Source organism: Stenella coeruleoalba (assembly GCF_951394435.1).
Source record: "Stenella coeruleoalba genome assembly, chromosome: X".
NCBI lineage: Eukaryota > Metazoa > Chordata > Mammalia > Artiodactyla > Delphinidae > Stenella > Stenella coeruleoalba.
The window spans coordinates 113,628,139-113,647,612 of NC_137152.1; the positions used below are offsets into that span (position 1 = coordinate 113,628,139).

At 42.4% G+C, this 19,474-nt stretch overlaps 1 protein-coding gene across 1 annotated transcript; it reads left to right on the forward strand.

Annotated features, from left to right (window-relative positions):
- Positions 1–10,969: 10,969 nt before the first annotated feature.
- On the forward strand, positions 10,970–12,287 carry HAPSTR2 (HUWE1 associated protein modifying stress responses 2). Its single transcript, XM_079911387.1, has one exon. The coding sequence runs from the start codon at positions 11,013–11,015 to the stop codon at positions 11,841–11,843; it is 831 nt and encodes a 276-aa protein (XP_079767513.1). The 5' UTR covers positions 10,970–11,012; the 3' UTR covers positions 11,844–12,287.
- The last annotated feature ends 7,187 nt before the right edge of the window (positions 12,288–19,474 follow it).

Genomic DNA, 19,474 nt, shown 5'->3' on the forward strand with positions numbered 1-19,474 from the left:
GCTTCAGTAGTTGTGGCTTGTGGGTTCTTGAGCGCAGGCTCAGTAGTTGTGGCGCATGGGCTTAGTTGCTCCACGGTATGTGGGATCTTCCCGGGTCAGGGCTTGAATCTGTGTCCCTTGCATTGGCAGGCAGGTTCTTAACCACTGTGCCACCAGGGAGGCCCTGTGTGGTATCTTTGTCTGGCTTTAGTATCAGGGTAATGGTGGCCTCATAGGACTGTTTAATGTTTAAGCCCATTAGGTTACCTGGGAGAACAACTTGTGGGGGGTTTAGGCCACACACGCTATCCTTCAAGAGATTTTGTCTCTCTCCTCCCACCTCCTCAAAGAGGTGGTAGAGAAGAAGATTTGAACTGTGATAGGAATAGGAGAGGGCAAAGGAATTAAAAAGCATGAGGTTGGGGGGAGATGTATAAATGTTATAAATGTAGAGGATCATGCTAACAAGTGAAAACGGGAGCTGTATTCCTGGGTAGAGCTTATAAAGGGTTTGTGACTGAGATGTGGGGAACACAGAGGTGGAAGGAAAAATGGAAAGGGAAATTAGGAGCTTAAATATATATAGCTCAGACTCTGATGGGAGGAAGGAAGCCTCAAAAAAGACCTAGAGACTGGAAGTGGCACTGTCTCAGGTGGCTAAAGTTTAGAAGAAAGGAAAGTTCCACATGCCATCCTCTAAGAAGGAAGTAGTCTGCATGGGTTATGGATTCCCAGTACCCCAAATGTGGTAGCTTTCTGATATGATTGCCCACTTGGCAGATTTCTCCGAAGTGGACTCTGGACAACTAGCATGGACTGGTTGGCCCTTTGGTGAAGAGGAAACCATACAATCTTTCCGTTTTAGAGAATTTCCAACTTTATTGAGCTGCAATTTAGATACAATAAGATTCACCCATTTTAAGTGTATAGTTGGATGAATTTTAGTAATTGTATAAAGTCATATAACCACCACCATAATCAAGTTACAAGACAGTTCTGTGACCCTAAAAGATTTCCTTGTGCCCTTTTATGCTCTTCCAAGACCCCTGACCTCAAGCATCCACTGCTTTGCTTTCTGCCACTGTACTCTTTTGTGTTTGACTTCTTTCACTTACCACAATATTTTGGAGATTTATCCATGTTGTTGGGTCTATCAGTGGTTTGCTCCTTTTAACTGCATAGTTTGTTATCTGTTTATCAGTTGATACACATTTGAATTGTTTCCAGTTTGGGACTATTATGAATAATGCTGCTAGAACTTTGGAGTATATGTCTTTTCTGGACATATATTTTCAGTTCTTTTGGGTATTGATACCAAGAAGTGGAATTGCTGGGTTATATGTTAGCGCCTGTTTAATTTTATAATGTATAGTATATATAATGTCCTGCCATACTGTTTTCCAGAGTGGTTGGAACCACTTTGGATTCCCACCAGTAATTTCTATGAGAGATCCTATGCTCCGTATCTTTGCCGACATATGATGTCAATCTTTGTAACATTAGCCATTTGAGTAGGTATATAGTGATATATCATTGTGGTTCTAATTCACATTTTCTTTATGACTAATGATCTTCAGTATCTTTTCATGTGCTTATTAGCCATTCATATACTTTCTTTTGTCAAATGTCAGTTCAAACATTTTGCCAATTTTTAAAAAATTTTCTAGCTTTAAATTTATTTTTGAGTTGGCCATAAAAATATAACCCTTATGTTTTAACACACTTCATAAACAGATTCAAGGAATACAACTTATCAACACCATAGTAAACACATTTTGCCAATTTCTTAAATGAGTCGTTTGTCTTCTTATTGAATGATAGGAGATATTTATATATTCTGAATACATGTCAGATGTATTGCAAATAATTTTTCTCCCTGTCGGTGGCTTGCCTTTTTCTTTTTTTTTTTAAATTAATTAATTTATTTTTTAAATATTTATTTATTTATTTGGCTGCTGGGGGTCTTTGTTGCGGCATGTGGGACCTTTTAGTTGCGGAATGCGGGATATTTAGTTGCGGCATGTGGGATCTAGTTCCCTGACCAGGGATTGAACCCAGGCCCCCTGCATTGGGAGTGTGGAGTCTTAGCCACTGGACCACCAGGGGAAGTCCCTTTATTTTCTTAATAATAACTTTTCAATAGCAGAAGTTGTAAATTTTGATGAAGTCTAATTAATCAATTTTTTTCTTTTAAGTACTAAGAAATCTTTGCCTACTGCAAAGTCCCCAAATTTTCTCCTGTGGATATTGAGTTGTTCAGCTCCATTTCTTTCAAAAACTGTCCTTGTTTTTTTCGTTTCTTTTTGTTTGTTTGTAATTCTTCTGTTTTCTCGCTATACTTGCACTTTACTGAGGTAACGTTCTGTCGTCTCCATTTGTTAACAACCCTCTGGACCTAGACTATAAGTGGAAATTCTGCTGTTGTTGAGAAATGATGCCTAATTGTAAGGAATATCAGCAAGTATATTTGACCATGGCATTTGGTCAAAGTTTTGTGGATGTGGAACTCGTGCTACTACATTCTCTGTGGTTTGCTAGCTCGTTGGAACTTTGGAAAGATGGAAAAATTGGGGGTTAAAGCAATAGAATTTGGAAGATGTTGAAGAATCTATACCAGTTCCAGGGAACGAGGTCCCAGACTGCAGGCATGCACTTTAGTGAGGCCCCTCTAGCTGGATGGAGCAGAACAGGAAAAAAGCTTTATGTATAATTTGGGATTTAAGTTACTTTGAGGGAACAGATAAAAGATAGTTTATTGGTGCTTTAATTTTTCTAAGGGAATAGAAGACAGATTAGGAAAAGGTATTAGAGTTTAGTTTTCAAAAGTGATGGTAAATTTGGTACATTTTCAAATACCGTGGATATTATCCAGTGTATATTCGTCTGATTTCTAAATTATTAAGTAATCACTGACCTTAAATATGCTTCTCTGCGCATACATGCCCACTGTGATGGTTAATTTTATGTGTGTCAACTTGGCTGGACCATGGTGCCCAGATATTTGGTCAAACATTATTCTGGATGTTTCCATTCAGATTATGCACACACACACACACACACACACACACAACTAGTAGTATACCCTTTACGTTATCTTGTTCCTTACTACTTCTTTTCTTCCACATATTAATATTTTTGGGAGATTGTTCCAAATTTCACATACAGATCTACTTCATTCTTTTTCACAACAGCACGATATCCCCTTGTAGGGGTATACTATGTTTATTTAACCAGTCTCCCATTTATGGACAGTTTTATTACTATATTTTTATTTTTTATTATTTTTTAACATCTTTATTGGTGTATAATTGCTTTACAATGGTGTGTTAGTTTCTGCTTTATAACAAAGTGAATCAGTTATACATATACATATGTTCCCATATCTCTTCCCTCTTGCGTCTCCCTCCCACTCTCCCTATCCCATGCCTCTAGGTGCTCACAAAGCACCGAGCTGATCTCCCTGTGCTATGCGGCTGCTTCCCACTAGCTATCTATTTGACATTTGGTAGTGTATATATGTCCATGCCACTCTCTCACTTTGTCCCAGCTTACCCTTCCCCCTCCTCGTGTCCTCAAGTCCATTCTCTACATCTGCGTCTTTCTTCCTGTCCTGCCCCTAGGTTCTTCAGAACCTTTTTTTTTTTAGTTTCCATATATATGTCTTAGCATACGGTATTTGTTTTTCTCTTTCTGACTTACTTCACTCTGTATGACAGACTCTAGGTCCATCCACCTCACTACAAATAACTCAATTTCATTTCTTTTTATGGCTGAGTAATATTCCATCATATATATGTGCCACATCTTCTTTATCCATTCATCTGTTGATGGACACTTAGGTTGCTTCCATGTCCTGGCTACTGTAAACAGAGCTGCAATGAACATTGTGGTACATGACTCTTTTTGAATTATGGTTTTCTCAGGGTATATGCCCAGTAGTGGGATTGCTGGGTCGTATGGTAGTTCTATTTTCAGTTTTTTAAGGAACCTCCATACTGTTCTCCATAGTGGCTGTATCAATTTACATTCCCACCAACAGTGCCAGAGGGTTCCTTTTTCTCCACACCCTCTCCAGCATTTATTGTTTCTAGATTTTTTGATGATGGCCATTCTGACCGGTGTGAGGTGATACCTCATTGCAGTTTTGATTTGCATTTCTCTAATGATTAGTGATGTTGAGAATCCTTTCATGTGTTTGTTGGCAATCTGTATATCTTCTTTGGAGAAATGTCTATTTAGGTCTTCTGCCCATTTTTGGATTGGGTTGTTTCTAGGCATTGTTTTAAGAGTGAATGCATGGTCTCATTTAATCTTTACAACAAACCTGTGAGGTAGGTACTGTTATTATCCCTATTTTAGAGAACACTTAGTATCAGAAAAGTTAAATCACACCACTTTCAAGCTCCAGAAACAGGATTAGAATTGAGGTTTGTCTGACAATAAAATCTTGGATTTAACAAACAAACTGTTAATTTTTAAATGGATAGACTCAAGAGCCTCATGGAAGATATCTAGAAGTAAAAGAAGTTGGTGTTGGAGCACAGGTAAAGGGACTGTGTTGTCAACTAATTTTACAGCTAAAACCTGGCATCTTTTAATCAGTTAGATCAATTAAGCAAGGTCATTTTTTGTGAGATACTAGAAGTATGACTAATGGACTGTGGGTCTAGTGGGAAACCTTAACAATTTCTTTTGAACTCTGAGCATTTTGGATGCTATAGAAACAATTCACAAACCCTACCAATAAATATCTTAAAAGTTTTTCCGTGTAAGCATCTCAAACAAAGGTTGTATCTATGGTTACCTGTGGCTGTCTCCTCCACATTTTCTCTGGCTCCCATTTAGATGGATAATTGGAGTGAGCTGTACTAATTTCTGAGCATTTGAAATGGAATGCCTAGTTCAATCATTGTTAGGAAAAATAAGAGTAGCCTCCAAATGGCTTTGTTCATATTGAAATGGCATACTTTTCCATTGTTGAACTAGAGTCTTAACTTTTACAAATACCAAATATGACTCAAAACTATTCACATTTAAGAAGTATGCCCTAGTAGCTCTTAATGTTCTGATATGGACTGATCCCAAGATATCTCAGGTTAAAAAAAAAGTATATGTAGTATGTTGCTGTTTATATAAAAAAGGGAGCATGCATATTTGTATTTGGAGATAAATACATTAAAATCTCTAAAAGGATGTATAAGAAGAAAACAAAAGAAACATGTCCTAGTAATGGGCATAAAAATAATGTTTAAAATCTAAGTTTAAATTGTTGATGAAATGTGCAAAATCACTACACACACACACACAATGGAATAGTGAATTTTGTGCTACATTAGACCACTGTATGCTTTCATACCGTATTGGTTGTTTTTCTTGTGTAATTTAAAAACCCAAACCAACTCTGCTAATTAAGCTCTCCCTGGCCAGGAGCTCACTTGGATCCCTGACAGTCCCTAGTTAAAGCCTAGTTTGTAGTTTTTGACAGCAAACTAAGACCCTCTTGTTGGCTTCAGGAAAACTGGCTGGTTTTAGTCCCTGGCATTATTTTGGCAGTACCCTCATCCCAACAAGTCACCAGTCCTCTTGACCATGACTTACAATTGTGCCAGACTTTTCTTGGTTGCTTTTTGTTTGAGACAGGTAGTAGTAGTAGTGATGAAATTATTGTTAGCTTGGTTTTGATTTATGACAAATCATCTTGTAAACAGGAATAAGGTGGTATATTGGGATGATAAATTAAGGGCAAAAGCAACTAAATCAAATTACTTGAACGAACATATGTGCTGGGGGAATATATTTTAATTCTTCCATTTATTGCTTCTTAATTAGTCCATAACTCAGAAGGTTAAAAACACCATAGACAAGTGACATTTTATGAAATAAAATCTTTAAAATGTGCTTTTTCTGATAGTGGCGCTCGATGTGATGGTATTCAGTAATTTTTTTAAAAATTTTATTTATTTATTGTTAACATGCTTGGAAATAGGAAAAGAGGCTGCATCAGAAAAGTGCAGTACATTTTTAAAAAAATAAATTTATTTAATTTATTTTTATTTTTGGCTGCTTTGTGTCTTTGTTGCTGCCCGCGGGCTTTTCTCTAGTTGTGGTGAGCGGGGGCTACTCTTAGTTGTGGTGCGCGGGCTTCTCATTGCGGTGGCTTCTCTTGTTGTGGCTCGCGGCCTCGAGGCGTGCAGGCTCAGTAGTTGTGGCGCACAGGCATAGCTGCTCCGCGACATGTGGGATCTTCCTGCACCAGGGCTCCACCCCGTGTCCCCTGCATCGGCAGGCGGATTCTTAACTTTGCCACCAGGGAAGCCCCAGTACTTTTATTATTAAATCCACCTTGGGGCTTCCCTGGTGGCGCAGTGGTTGAGAATCTGCCTGCTAATGCAGGGGACACGGGTTCGAGCCCTGGTCTGGGAGGGTCCCACATGCCGCGGAGCAACTGGGCCCGTGAGCCACAACTACTGAGCCTGCGCATCTGGAGCCTGTGCTCCGCAACAAGAGAGGCCGCGATAGTGAGAGGCCCGCGCACCGTGATGAAGAGTGGCCCCCGCTTGCTACAACTAGAGAAAGCCCTACGCACAGAAATGAAGATCCAACACAGCAAAAATAAATAAATTAATTAATAAACTCCTACCCCCAACATCTAAAAGAAAAGAAAGTTATAAATCCATCTCGTCTCCTTTTATGTGACTCCTTGCCAGAAAAGAAATGGCCTAAGAATTTCCACGTGCCTGATTTGACATTTGTAAGAAGTCTTATAGTACTTTGATTTCACAAATATATTACCCAAAGTAACAGGTTTTTATAACCCTTGCCCTTTAAGGAGCCCAAAACTAATCTCAGAGGGAAATGACAAACCTTGCAAAAAATTATAAATATTATTTCTCTCCCCTATATTGTCTTGTGGTGTCGCTTAGCTGAAACTCCCCAGTCTGTGACCTTGAGAAACCTAGAGAGCTAAACAGGAGGAGTAGAATATTGAAGGTTGTCCCCTCCACAGCTACCCAAAAAGGGGACAAATATTCATTATAACAGGTAAGTGTTTTTACAATTATGGCAGATGGTGATTGAAGCAAAGGCAATTCAGAAGGGGAGACACACGAAAGCAATAATTTTGAATGTTTGGCATTTGTTTTGAAACTACCTTACTACCCTACACCCTTTACCATCTGTCTGTTATCCCTCCCAACACCCACCTCTGTCTTCCCACAGGGCTCCATTGTCTGCAGTTCCTGTTTCTCAGGGGCGGAGCTGTGGGAGGCAGCCATGGGTGCCATAATAGGCACCTGCGGCCAGCACAATGGGCTGTGGGTGCTTGTGGGAGAGACAGATTGATGTATTGTGCATGGGGGAGGAGGGCTGTCACTTGAATCCATGTGAACCCAGGCTTTAGGGGCAAGGGAGATTGACAGCTTTTGTAGGTTGCATTTCTTTTTCAAAGCTTGGCTTTAATAGACAGTAAGTTTGGGGCCCCAGGCTTTCACTCCCATAATTCTAACAGGGCAATCACGAGTATTCAGCATTTCTTTTTACCCCCCTTGTTACGCATTAAATGATTTCAGTAAAGGAATGTGCAGCATTAATTAGAATTTGTTAGCAGATACCAAGGGGAAAAGTTTCTTCACAACAACTATAGGAGGTGTCATTTGTACAAAGACTTTTTTGTTTTCTTTCCCCATTACATTATCACTGCAATATGTAAGGTAGTGATTCTTTTCATTTAAATTAAGTGGAAAGCTACTAAATCTTGTTTTATTCTCCAAAAAGAATAAGGTCCTTAACACTTATCTTTTAACTTCTTTCATTTCTTAAGGTTGGTGTTTACTTTTGCTTTCAGCCCGACCCATGTACTGATCTGTGTGGTTGTGTATCCAGTTTTGTGTGCCATTCAGCTCTTACAATTACAGGCAACCAAATACTGATATGTAAGGATTGCTTCAGGTGAAAATAGCTACCAGTAATATTGAAAATCATTGACACACTGGGTCCCTTTTTAGTAATGGTACATTGAGAACTGCCAAAAATTAGACTCCTAGGTTTGTGTCCTAACTTATTTCCTAAAACTAATTTTCCCTACTTGATATTTAACCTTAGCTATGACATCAGATTCATGGAAGAATGGGGCAGTGGCCAAGGAATATTTTTTTCCTATAGAAAACTCATTCCTAAACTGTGTCAGTATTTTAAACATCAAAAGTACTTCCATCGAAACACACACAGATAGCATCATTTCCTTACAGCTAGTTAAGATGATCTTTTTTTTGGTTTGGTTTGGTTTCCATTTTCTATTCTTTTTTTTAAATTCCTCACATTTTAGACGTTTATAGGAGAAAAACCTCAGATAGGTTATCTTGTAAACACACTCTTTGCAATCAGAGGCACTGATAAAACATTAAAAACTTTTGGTGTGATTTTTCTGAATTCTCTCTCGTATAAAATCATTTTCTCTATGGAAGGAGTTGGAGGCTAATTGAATTAGAATTTTTCCCGTTCAGTTGTTTTATTTAAATGTGTTAAGGGCAACAGTGAAAAATATTGATTAAGTCTACCATTATTTCTCAGAAAGAACATATTCCCACACAGTTGTCTGGCTCTGTCTATTATAATACTTTGGTGCAATGGTTTAAAAAGTAGTGGGGTGATAATAATTAGGGTGTGCGACACAGAAATTTCAATGCTGGATTCAACATTTCACCATGCAGGGCAGGAAAATTGCCGACCGGGGCTAGTCAGCTCTAAGTACTAATTAACTAATTAATCAGGTGCTGAAACCAAATGAATGGAGGATACCAGCCAGGCAACTCAAGCCCAAGCAGAGGGTTGTTCTCTTTCAGACAGTGCAGTCTTTCTTCTTGGTTTTTAACCCAATCACAAATGAGGGGAGAAAATAAGATATGGTGTCCTACTGTCGGTCATTTCGGTCCAAGATTTTTACTTAGAGAAGATAAAATAAAAGCATGTGCCTCTTATAATAACTGTGAGGCACCATGTACAGGGCAATCTTAAAGCTCTAGCAAACCTGCTATCTCCTTGACCATGAACTGTTTCAGGGCTGGTATATGTGGGTGTGTGTAGGGCAGTGGGGGGAGAAGGCTCTGCCTTCTTGGGAGTTTTCTTCTACAATTTTTTTTTAACATAGGAGAATGAGAAACGTATTCCTCCTTTTTGGGCTGATCTTAGGTCTTTTGCCTCATCCCTCGTTTATGTAAATGAGAAGAGTCCAATTACACGTATGGAAAAAGGGTTTAATGAATCGTGAAAAAGCCCGGTTTGCAGAGAAAGGGCACAATCCCTTCTTCTTCTTCTTCTTCTTCTTCTTCTTCTTCTTCTTCTTCTTCTTCTTCTTCTTCTTCTTCTTCTTCTTCTCTTTTATATTTAACTTAGAAACATGTATATCTTTCAAGAAAGATGAAGCTTAATGTTTATATCATTTTTATATACTAATTTTCATATTTGGGAATTATTAAGCATATTTTGCTAGAAGATTTAGCTTCCTTTATCTTTGGAAGGCTTTCTGGAGACTTAGCAAATATTCTACAACAAAAATTGCAAAACTTTTTTTCTAAAATTAAAAAAAATTACTTTGGTTCCTCCTATTTTTGCTGTTATTCTTAGCTTAGTGATTTTTCTTAACACAGTTTGATCTGGAATTGTCTGCAATGAAAAAAGGACTGCATCATTACAAGGGGTTGTAACTGAACCCAAGGAAAAGACTTCAGTATCACATACAGTTTTAGCTCAATTTTGGTATTCTTATGGTGTTTTAAGTAGCTAGAATTTTTGGAGTGTTGTAAATTAGGTAAACTTTTTTTTTTTTTCTTTCCTAAAAGGCACTGAATTTTACACTGGAGCAGAAAATCCCGCGTTTGGGATTTCATTTTCCTGTTTTCTTTCCTCTTACTTCTTCATCCTGGAATTTTCAGTAATTGAAAGTAAACCACAAATAAAACCCCCCAACCCATTTCTTTTTTATGACAAAAAACCTTGAAAGAATATGAGGGGAAAAAAATCAATGCCATTTCTGACCGTAACTCTTAGAATTTGATAAGTATGCAACTAGCCTGGAAGAGGCGCTTTACAGGGACAGCAGTAAAGTTCTAGATCACGACTGGAAGTGCTTTCCGGAGACCTAATCCAACAACCTTGTTGGGCACTTGGGGAAACTGAGGCCCGAAAAGCGGGGGAGGGGGGGCCGGGGGGGAAATGACTGATGTGATTTTTTTTTCCTTTACAAAATTACTGCTACGATCCACGGAAAACACTTTTCCTGGGCACCTACTGTGTGGGGGGCATTGCTGGGATTCAGACTGCCTGCCTATTCACGAGGGCCGTGCTCTTTCCACTCTAACCCCCGGCCTTCCCGGATCGGCGCCCTGGATGTGATCGACACCATGAAGTTGCCCCATAATCCTCTCTGGCAACATAGGATGTAAAATTTGATCAGCTCATTGGATGAAGCCGACAAGTCTCAAAAATGTGTGAAAAGGGGGCCAAGCGGTAGGCAGGCGCCGCGTTGAGGCAGCGCTCCAGCCGGCCCCCCTCCGAGTTCCCAGAGCGGCAGCCGCGGCGGAGCGGGGGTTGGGACCGAGCTGCGGGGCCGCGGCGGCGGCGACCGAGCGGCCGCGGCAGCTGCGGGGAGGCCGCGGCGCCGTTGGGGGGCCGTAGGAGCGGACCGCAGGGCCGGAAGGGGGCAGTGAGGCGGCGCCCGCGGCTGCGGAGTTATCTCCGCGCCGTAGCCGGGGGCCGGGCCGGGCCGGGCGGGGCGGGGCGGGGCGGGGCGGGGCGGGGCGTGCACCAGGGCCGCGGGCGGCGCGCGCCGGAACAGTTGGCCTCCGAGCCCCGCCGCCCGCTCTCCCGCCCGCCGGCGCACGCGGAGGAGGTGGCGGTGGCTGAGGCTGCTGAGGCGCCGGCGGCGGCTGCAGAAGGAGGAGGGGAGCTCGGAGCAGGAGGTGAGGTGGAGGTGGAGGAGCAAGAGTAGGCGGAGGAGGAGGCGGCTGTAGCGGAGAGGAGCGGCCAGAAGAAGGAGGATGGAGGAGCAGCCGAAGGAGGGCGAGGCCGAGGGCGAGGAGCACTGGTTCTCTAAGTGGGAGCGCCAGTGCCTGGCCGAGGCAGAGCAGGAAGAGGAGTTGCACCCCGATATGCAGGAGGAGGCGACCCCTGAGGCGGCGGGGCTCAAGAGCGAGAAGCAGAAGCTGTGGCACCTCTTCCAGAACTCAGCTACCGCTGTGGCCCAGCTCTACAAGGATACGGGGTGCCAACAGCCAGGACTCTCCTTGTGGGACCCCTTCCAGAGTGCGGCCATGGCTGTGACCAGCCTCTACAAAGAGAGCGGGGATGCCCACCAACGAAGTTTTGACCTGGGCGTCCAGGTTGGCAACCATCGTCGCGTCAAAGATGTGCTGGAATGGGTGAAAAAGGGCCGGAGCACCATCCTTCGAGAAGATCTGATTAGCTTCCTGTGTGGCAAGGTGCCCCCCGCGACTCTGCCGCCGCGCACCCCGAGGGCGCCCCCGAAGCCACCCGCCGGGGCCCCCAGCCAGGCCGCGGCCACCGAATCCGGCTCGTCGGTGGACGTTGACCTGCAGCCGTTCCACGAGGCCATCGCCCTGCACGGCCTCAGCGGTGCCATGGCCAGCATCAGCGTGCAATCTGGAGCGCCCGGCTCCCCGCCTCAAGGCAGCGGTGTGGCCGGCGACGGCCACCGAAGAAGTAGCTTCCTCGAGGACAACTCGAACCCCATCGACTCCGAAGAAGTGGCCCTCCACCTGGACAGTGGGGGGACCCGCAAGCGCACCTCGGCCCAGTGTGGTGATGGCGACACAGACTCCCCAACCCACAAGCGCAACCGAATGATCTAAACTGATCTAAACCACCTCGTGGGTCGCCAGCCACCATATTGCTCGGCCATCAACTTGCTCGTCAAAAGGGTTCTTGAGACTGTCTCTTCCTTCTCTAAGTTAAACAAAGAGTTCTATCAGTTTGCCACAAAGAAACTTTAAAAGTATACCAGGACAGGCATCGTTATGATTCTGACTTTCCCAAAAATATAATACTAGCAGAGAACAAGTATAATGTAGTAGTTAGCAAGACCGTTTAATGCAGAAGTATCCGGTCAAGCGGGAGCTTGGTTTATCTTGTTCACAGTTATATTTCTTAGCATCTGGCTCAGTTGCTGGTGCTTAATAAATGTTTGTTGACTGAATAAATGTGACCTTATTTAAAAGTCTTAAAGGGGAAGGACTAACAGGTGTTTGCTTGGTTATAGGATACTTTTATCCTTTATTGTTTGGTTGGTTGTTTGCTTTAACCGTTTTTGTTTTGTTTTGTTTGCCAGTTCAATTACATGTTATCAAAATGAAAAACTTTATATTTTTGTGAAATCTGGAGTTTTCCATTTTTGCTCCACTGTACCATGCATCTAATTTCTAGAAAGAAACTGCAAGGTGTACATATTAGCCTGTGAGTTTTCTTTTTTAAAATAGTCATTTTGGTGATTATGTGATGGGGTAAAGTGCTATGATGGTTGGGCAGGTAATACTTGCTATTGAGTCAATTTAATGCTCTTTTTAGGAATATTAAGCCAACAATTGAGAGCCTGAGATCAAAGATGGCATTCCTGGTGGTGGTCCTTTTTCTTAGGGATATAAAAAGTTCCTTTTTCTGAAGTTAAATCTTTTTGGTGATTTCTGTTTTGAAGTGGAAGCCGAAGTAGAATGAATTTCTGGGTTTTACTTAAGGGTATAGCATGATATAATTAAAAGAGCATGAGCTTTGATATTAAAAGGATCAACAGTAGAATCCTAGTCCCACAGATTCACTGCATGATTTTGGGCAAATCACTTAATGTCTATTGACCTCAGTTTTCCATCTGTAAAATGGAACTATGTGTCTCCTGAGGTCGTTGTGAGGGTAAGATGAAGTCCATATTTCAAGTACCTAGCACAATGCTTGGCACCTAAAGCATTAATGTTCTCCCTTCTCAATAAATAAAAATCAGTAAAACATTAAAATCCACTACATTTTAGAAAAAGCAGAAAAATAGATCAACTTAATCAGTAGAATCTCTGGGTTTGAGTTGGAAACTATTGTTATATAGTTGAAACTTGCCTAAATATCCCAGATCTTGTATTAATTATAAGTGTGTTTAGCTCATGAGTTCTCAGGATCATCCCTCTGGATGTTAGGGCAGACTTGTAGTTCCTAAAATTGCCTGAGGGATGCACCTTGAAGCTGGAGTAGTGAAAGATCTACCTCCTCTGGCCTGAAAGAATATGAGAAGCCGGGTAAGGACGGAAAGGGTGTGGAAGTGCAAGTCCTAGGGACACCTAAAAGGCAAAAGTGCTTCTGAATAGGGGTGAGGTGGAGTAGAGGTGATGAAAGGGGTAGACTGGGTGGGGTGGGGGGTGGAGGAGGTGGAAGTGAGGTTATGGAAGGTATGGGGGGAAGTTAGAACGTGCAAATCTCCCCAGGCTCTCCCTAAACCAGTGCATAAAATAGCAATAGTATAAATAGATGAGTAATACCTTGCCCTTAGGTTCACATCAAAGAGTTGTTTCTGTTTTTATTGGTGTGACCTTTGCAATAGATTTGTAATTGAATAAGTGCATTGAAATAATACAACAAAGTGAATTCCCTAATAGAATAAAAACTTGCTATTGAGGCACTCCACAAGTACATACTGAGGCACCATGCTAGGCCCCAAGAAGGGATGTTAAAAAAACAAAAACAATCCTTATGCTCACAGAGCACATCCTGGCTTGGAAGATAAATTAATGTAGTCCAGAAAGCACTTCTGATAGTATGCAAAGCACCGAAAGGCTATGCAGAGGAATTCAGAGGCCAGAGGCCTTCCTTACCAAGAGGGTCACAGCTTCTGGAGGAGGTGGCCTTTGAACTGGTGCCCAGAAAAATAGGAAGGGAGGGCACAGGGGATACTAGCAGGGGAAGGATATCTAACAAAGTTTGAGAAGGAGGAAAACAGTAAACTGGGTTCAGGGGGTCACAGGTGCTGGGTAGGGGGAGGCAGGGGCCAAAGTAGAGGGGGTCTCAAATGCCCGGCTCAGTACTTTAGATTCTGTCCTGGGGCAGGGGGGTGACACCACCCAATCTGTGCTGTAGGAAAATTGGTCTGGCAGGATGCCTGGTTGTCCAGCGCTGACACACTGGAGCAGGGTATAACCAGGGTATCCCTGTTGGACGCTCTTTACTGGGGATGTTGCCATTTGGTTAACCAGGATTGTGGCGATATTTAACTTGACGGGGCTTTCTCTGGGAAGCCTTTGCTCACTTATACCCTCCCACACTTCAAACCATACCAGGTAGGAAGCACCTTCAGTGTGTGTTCTGCACTGCTTCTAGGCTGAGAAAGCCTTCAGTTCCAGCTGCAGAATCTCTTGGGGGCTAGTCTTGAAGTAACAAAGTAGCCATGCCTCTTATCATTCTTCTGCTGCTTGTCTTTGAGAGCCCTCCTCCAGGGAATCACTGGGGCATTCGGGCTGCAAGACTGGCTGAGCCACCGCAGCAATTTTAACAGGTAGGTATAGAGAGTTGTAAGAGGGCATGTCAGTATGAGGGCAGGGACCTCATTTGTCTTGTTTCTTTCTGTAATCCCCAGAGCCTAGCAGTGCCTGATCCACGGGCACACAATAAATATTTATTTAATGAGTGGATGAGTAAGCCCTCATCCAGACCCAGTTATAGCTATTCTCCCTTTCTCTGTTTACCTACTGCCCAGGAAAGGCACCTGAAGCCCATGCTCTAATTTCTAGATGATTCTCCCCTGTGTGCGTTTTCCTAACTATTAGGTTCAGCATTTTGCAAAGTGTGGCCAATCCCATGACCACCTCCCTTGAGAATCCCCTGAGTTGCTTATGAAGCTGGCAGCCTCAGAAGCGCCTTCCAGGTGAATTACAATCTCAGTGGAAGGGTCCTAGAAGTGACCTCCTATCTGGAGGAGGCCTCGGTGATCATGGTGCACAGTGAAGTCTGAAACTCCAGTGACCCCATTGTGAGATTCATGATTGATTCAAGGGGCTCATTTTAGTATATGTGCGCCAAAGCGAGCACTAAGGGGCTCATTTTAAATTGATCGTTGCTGGTGAACTTTCTGTGCTTAAAGTGAATCTCCCCATTTGTACATAGTATCTTTATCATGACTTTGCATATTTCATACATTTTTCTTCTAGGAGCACAGTTGAGAAGACTGAGGAAAAACAATATTAAGTTACTTATTTTGGTCCTTTCATAGGAGGCCGAGAGAAGGCTCTGACTTCCTCACCACTAGCTGAGTATTTTATCCATTAGACCATTGCTTCCTAATCAAAGTTACGAACTGAGAGTCAGGAAACATTGCACTTAGATCACTTTGCCTTCTGTGAAATGATGATGGAGTAGAGGTCAGGGGAGGATCGGTTGTTAATCAGCCTGGGGCTTTGAGGAGGTTTACTGACCTCTTCCAGTAGCATGTGCTTGGTGGGATCCTTCCCAAATTTAGAACCAAGAGGGACCTTAAAGATCATCTAGGGCAGGGTTAACTATTCAGTTTACAAATGGGGCAACTGACCTCACTAGGGAGGGCCACAGTGACTTATTGGTAAGACTGCTGCCCCTACCAGGTTCCAGTCCGTTGTTCACTTCCCTGGACCTCCCTTAGTCATACTGTGTATGGCTGTTTAATTAACATGCTGATGATCAAGTGGAGCTAGGAAACTTGTCCTGTTATGAAGCCTCTCTTTACTCCGTTGTGTGTGTTTGGGGGAAGCTGTTAGAGTTGTGCATTCAGGGAACATGTCACCCCTTCCCACCACCACCGCACTCCAGCTACCAGCAAAACTGGGCCACTTAAAGTTTCCTGAACTTTCGATCATCGCTGGCCTCTGGGCCCTTTTACCTTATTGCTTCCTTGGGCTCTGATGCCCTGCCCTAAACTCCTTTTTGTCTACTTCACTCCAACTCAGCCTTCAAAGCTCACCTCAGACTTTACCTTTATTTTTTGGATACCTTCCTTGCCCTTCCAAGTTGGGATTAAATGGCCCTCCCCAGAGTTCCCACTTCGGACTTACCATTGTGTTTGTCAGCTTGTGTCTTTGCCCCACTAGATTGTAAACCACCAAGTTTCATCCCAAGAGGGTCTCTTTCCTAGGAGGTGTGTAAGAATCTCTATTACTGCGTGTGTAGGTCGAAAAGGAATATTCAACATTACACTATACTTTTTTTTTAAATGAAAGAATTATTGTCATAAAATTATATTGTGGGAAGAAAAGCTCAAAACAAAACTTCGAAGGGGCGGTTTTATTCTATCAGGTATTAAATGTGCTTCCCCAAAGAAGTGTAGCATATAAAATGTTATTAATGTTCTTTCTCATTTGTAGATATAATTGTACTGTCTCAGGCTTCAGTGGCAAAAGCATACAGGATCCTGGCTTAAGCCTTGACTTTCCCAATAACTGACCTTGAACAAGTCATCCCTTTTTCTGCTTGATATAGGAAATAAAGGAGTTAGTTGTATTAGATGATCTTTAAGGTCTGCACAAGCTCTGGCACTTTCTGATCTGTGATTTAATTCAATAAGCAGCGGTAGTGATAACCTTCTTTCTGTGATATTCTCATTTAGATTATCTAGTGTCTGACCAGCTGAGTTCTGTGAGCCCCTTGAAATCAGGACTGCCATCCTGAAACAATTCCAAACCAGGAGACTCACTTGGTGGTAGTGGCATGGCCACTTGTAAGATGGGAATGTATATGCACAGAGCAGCTTACCTTTCTCTCTTTTGGTTCCATCTTCCTTAGGAGGTCAAGAAGTTAAAAAAAAATTTTTTTGAATACTTAAGGCGTATATTACAGTCAAATGCCTCCTTATTTGGGCACTTGCCTTTCTCAAATATAATAAGTTGATCAGGAGGTTGTTAAACAGAGAGATGAGTTCATAGACTCACTGGACTAAAGGGGGACCTGGAAGGCCATGACTCCACATGGCCCAACTCTGGCGAGACCTGGCATACAAGCCATCCTGGATCCATGAGCTGCTCTCCTCATCTTAAAGATCTTCTAGGAGAGTCCAAAGCCTTCCTCAGGAGCTGCCAAGCAGGTCTTTCAACCCCAGATTCAGTGTACTTGCCCTCCCGCCTAACTTCTGACAAGCTGGCTAACCGCCTCAGTGCAATAAGCCTCCTGCCTTTGTCAAAGCTCTCATCTCCCAACCTGGGCTTTGGACGTTTAAATTAACTTTTCTCACCTTTCTCTTGTCTTTTTTCTTCCTTTCTTCCCTTTTTTTTTGTTTCTCCAGCCTCTTGGTTGCATATAATACTTTGCGTTTCTATGATTCCTAATGCACTGCCCCAAACCAACATACAGCACATATTATATAGTGTGTCTTACATTCCCGCTCCTATCCCTAATAGAGACCTTGGATGCAAGTTTCTCGTTCTTTACATCTTGAAATCCCAGGCTTTCTGGACACTAGTACCCAATTTTGTGTCTAAGTGTGAAGATCTTAAATTGGAAGATTATGGGAAAGTTGGGAGAAATGTTAGATCATTAAGAAAACCATGTGCCAAACCACGTGGGAGCCTCTTAAGTACAACTTTGGTGGTCATGACCCTGGCCAGAGGGGGAAGCCTGTGATGTCACCCCTTCCCCGAGTCCCAGTTTCACGGATAGTATCTCTGAATGGAATTGTCTGAGGGAGATTGTTCCTTGTGAAAAGTTCACATGATGGAGTTTGAAGAGCTTGTTTCACTTGGAGCCCAGCAGGACAGAGTGGTTTGGAATGCAGCATTCAGTGTGTTCTGTTTGGCTGAAAGCTGTCACAGGGAACAAGTACTTAGCAAACAGCATGAACAAGGATTTGAACTAGAAAACGAGAAGGGCCTTGACAACGTTGTACTAGTGGCTTGTCTCCTCAAAAACTGCTCAATGGTACACAAGGAGGTGATAAAGAAGACTAGGAAAATATGTAAATAGATTTGGGTCTCATTCAAAACAACCCAGTGTAAGAGTGTCCTAATATGGGTAAAGTTAGAACAGGGGTTGCTGGATCACTGTGACCATCTCCACTTTACTATATCTGATCGGATTTTTGCCTCTTTTAAGGCAATAGTCACAGGCTAAGTCTGTGCCTACAGGATGTGCCACACAAGCTATTGCAAATGGATACATCAGTCAACTACATATAGTCGACATTTTCACAGTGCCAAATGCCTGGGTTGAATGTTTATCTCTATATTTCACTGAATTAACTGAATACACCTGTTGCTACCGCTGTTGGCTTTTCATCTTTTAAGTGGAATTATGTGCAAATTACAGGGCTATTCTGTCAGTAGTTACATTCCCCTTGCTTGAAAATCCGTTCTTGCCATTTCTCTCGTTTTTATTGAGGTATGATTGAGAAATATAATTGTAAGATATTTAAAATGTACATGAGGATTTGATGTACGTGTACACTGTGAAAGGATCCCCCCATCTAGTTAGTGAGTTCTTCCTATTTCTTGAAGTCTGTTTTCTTTTAACACCTTTATTGCAGTATAATTGCTTTACAATGCTGTGCTAGCTTGTGCTTTACAACAAAATGAATCAGTTATACATATACATATGTTCCCATATCTCTTCCCTCTTGCGTCTCCCTCCCTCCCACCCTCCCTATCCCACCCCTCCAGGCTGTCACAAAGCACCGAGCTGATCTCCCTGTGCTATGCGGCTGCTTCCAACTAGCTATCTACCTTACATTTGGTAGTGTATATATGTCCATGCCTCTCTCTCGCTTTGTCACAGCTTACCCTTCCCCCTCCCCATATCCTCAAGTCCATTCTCTAGTAGGTCTGTGTCTTTATTCCTGTTCTACTCCAAGGTTCTTCATGACATTTTTTTCCCTTAAATTCCAAATATATGTGTTAGCATACGGTATTTGTCTCTCTCTTTCTGACTTACTTCACTCTGTATGACAGACTCTAGGTCTATCCACCTCATTACAAATAGCTCAATTTCGTTTCTTTTTATGGCTGAGTAATATTCCATTGTATATGTGTGCCACATCTTCTTTATCCATTCATCCGATGATGGACACTTAGGTTGTTTCCATCTCCTGGCTATTGTAAATAGAGCTGCAATGAACGTTTTGGTACATGACTCTTTTTAAATTATGGTTTTCTCAGGGTATATGCCCAGTAGTGGGATTGCTGGGTCATATGGGAGTTCTATTTTTAGTTTTTTAAGGAACCTCCATACTGTTCTCCACAGTGGCTGTGTCAATGTACATTCCCACCAAGAGTGCAAGAGGGTTCCCTTTTCTCCACACCTTCTCCAGCATTTATTGTTTCTAGATTTTTTGATGATGGCCATTCTGACTGGTGTGAGATGATATCTCATTGTAGTTTTGATTTGCATTTCTCTAATGATTAGTGATGTTGAGCATCCTTTCATCTGCTTCTTGGCCATCTGTATATCTTCTTTGGAGAAATGTCTATTTAGGTCTTCTGCCCATTTTTGGATTGGG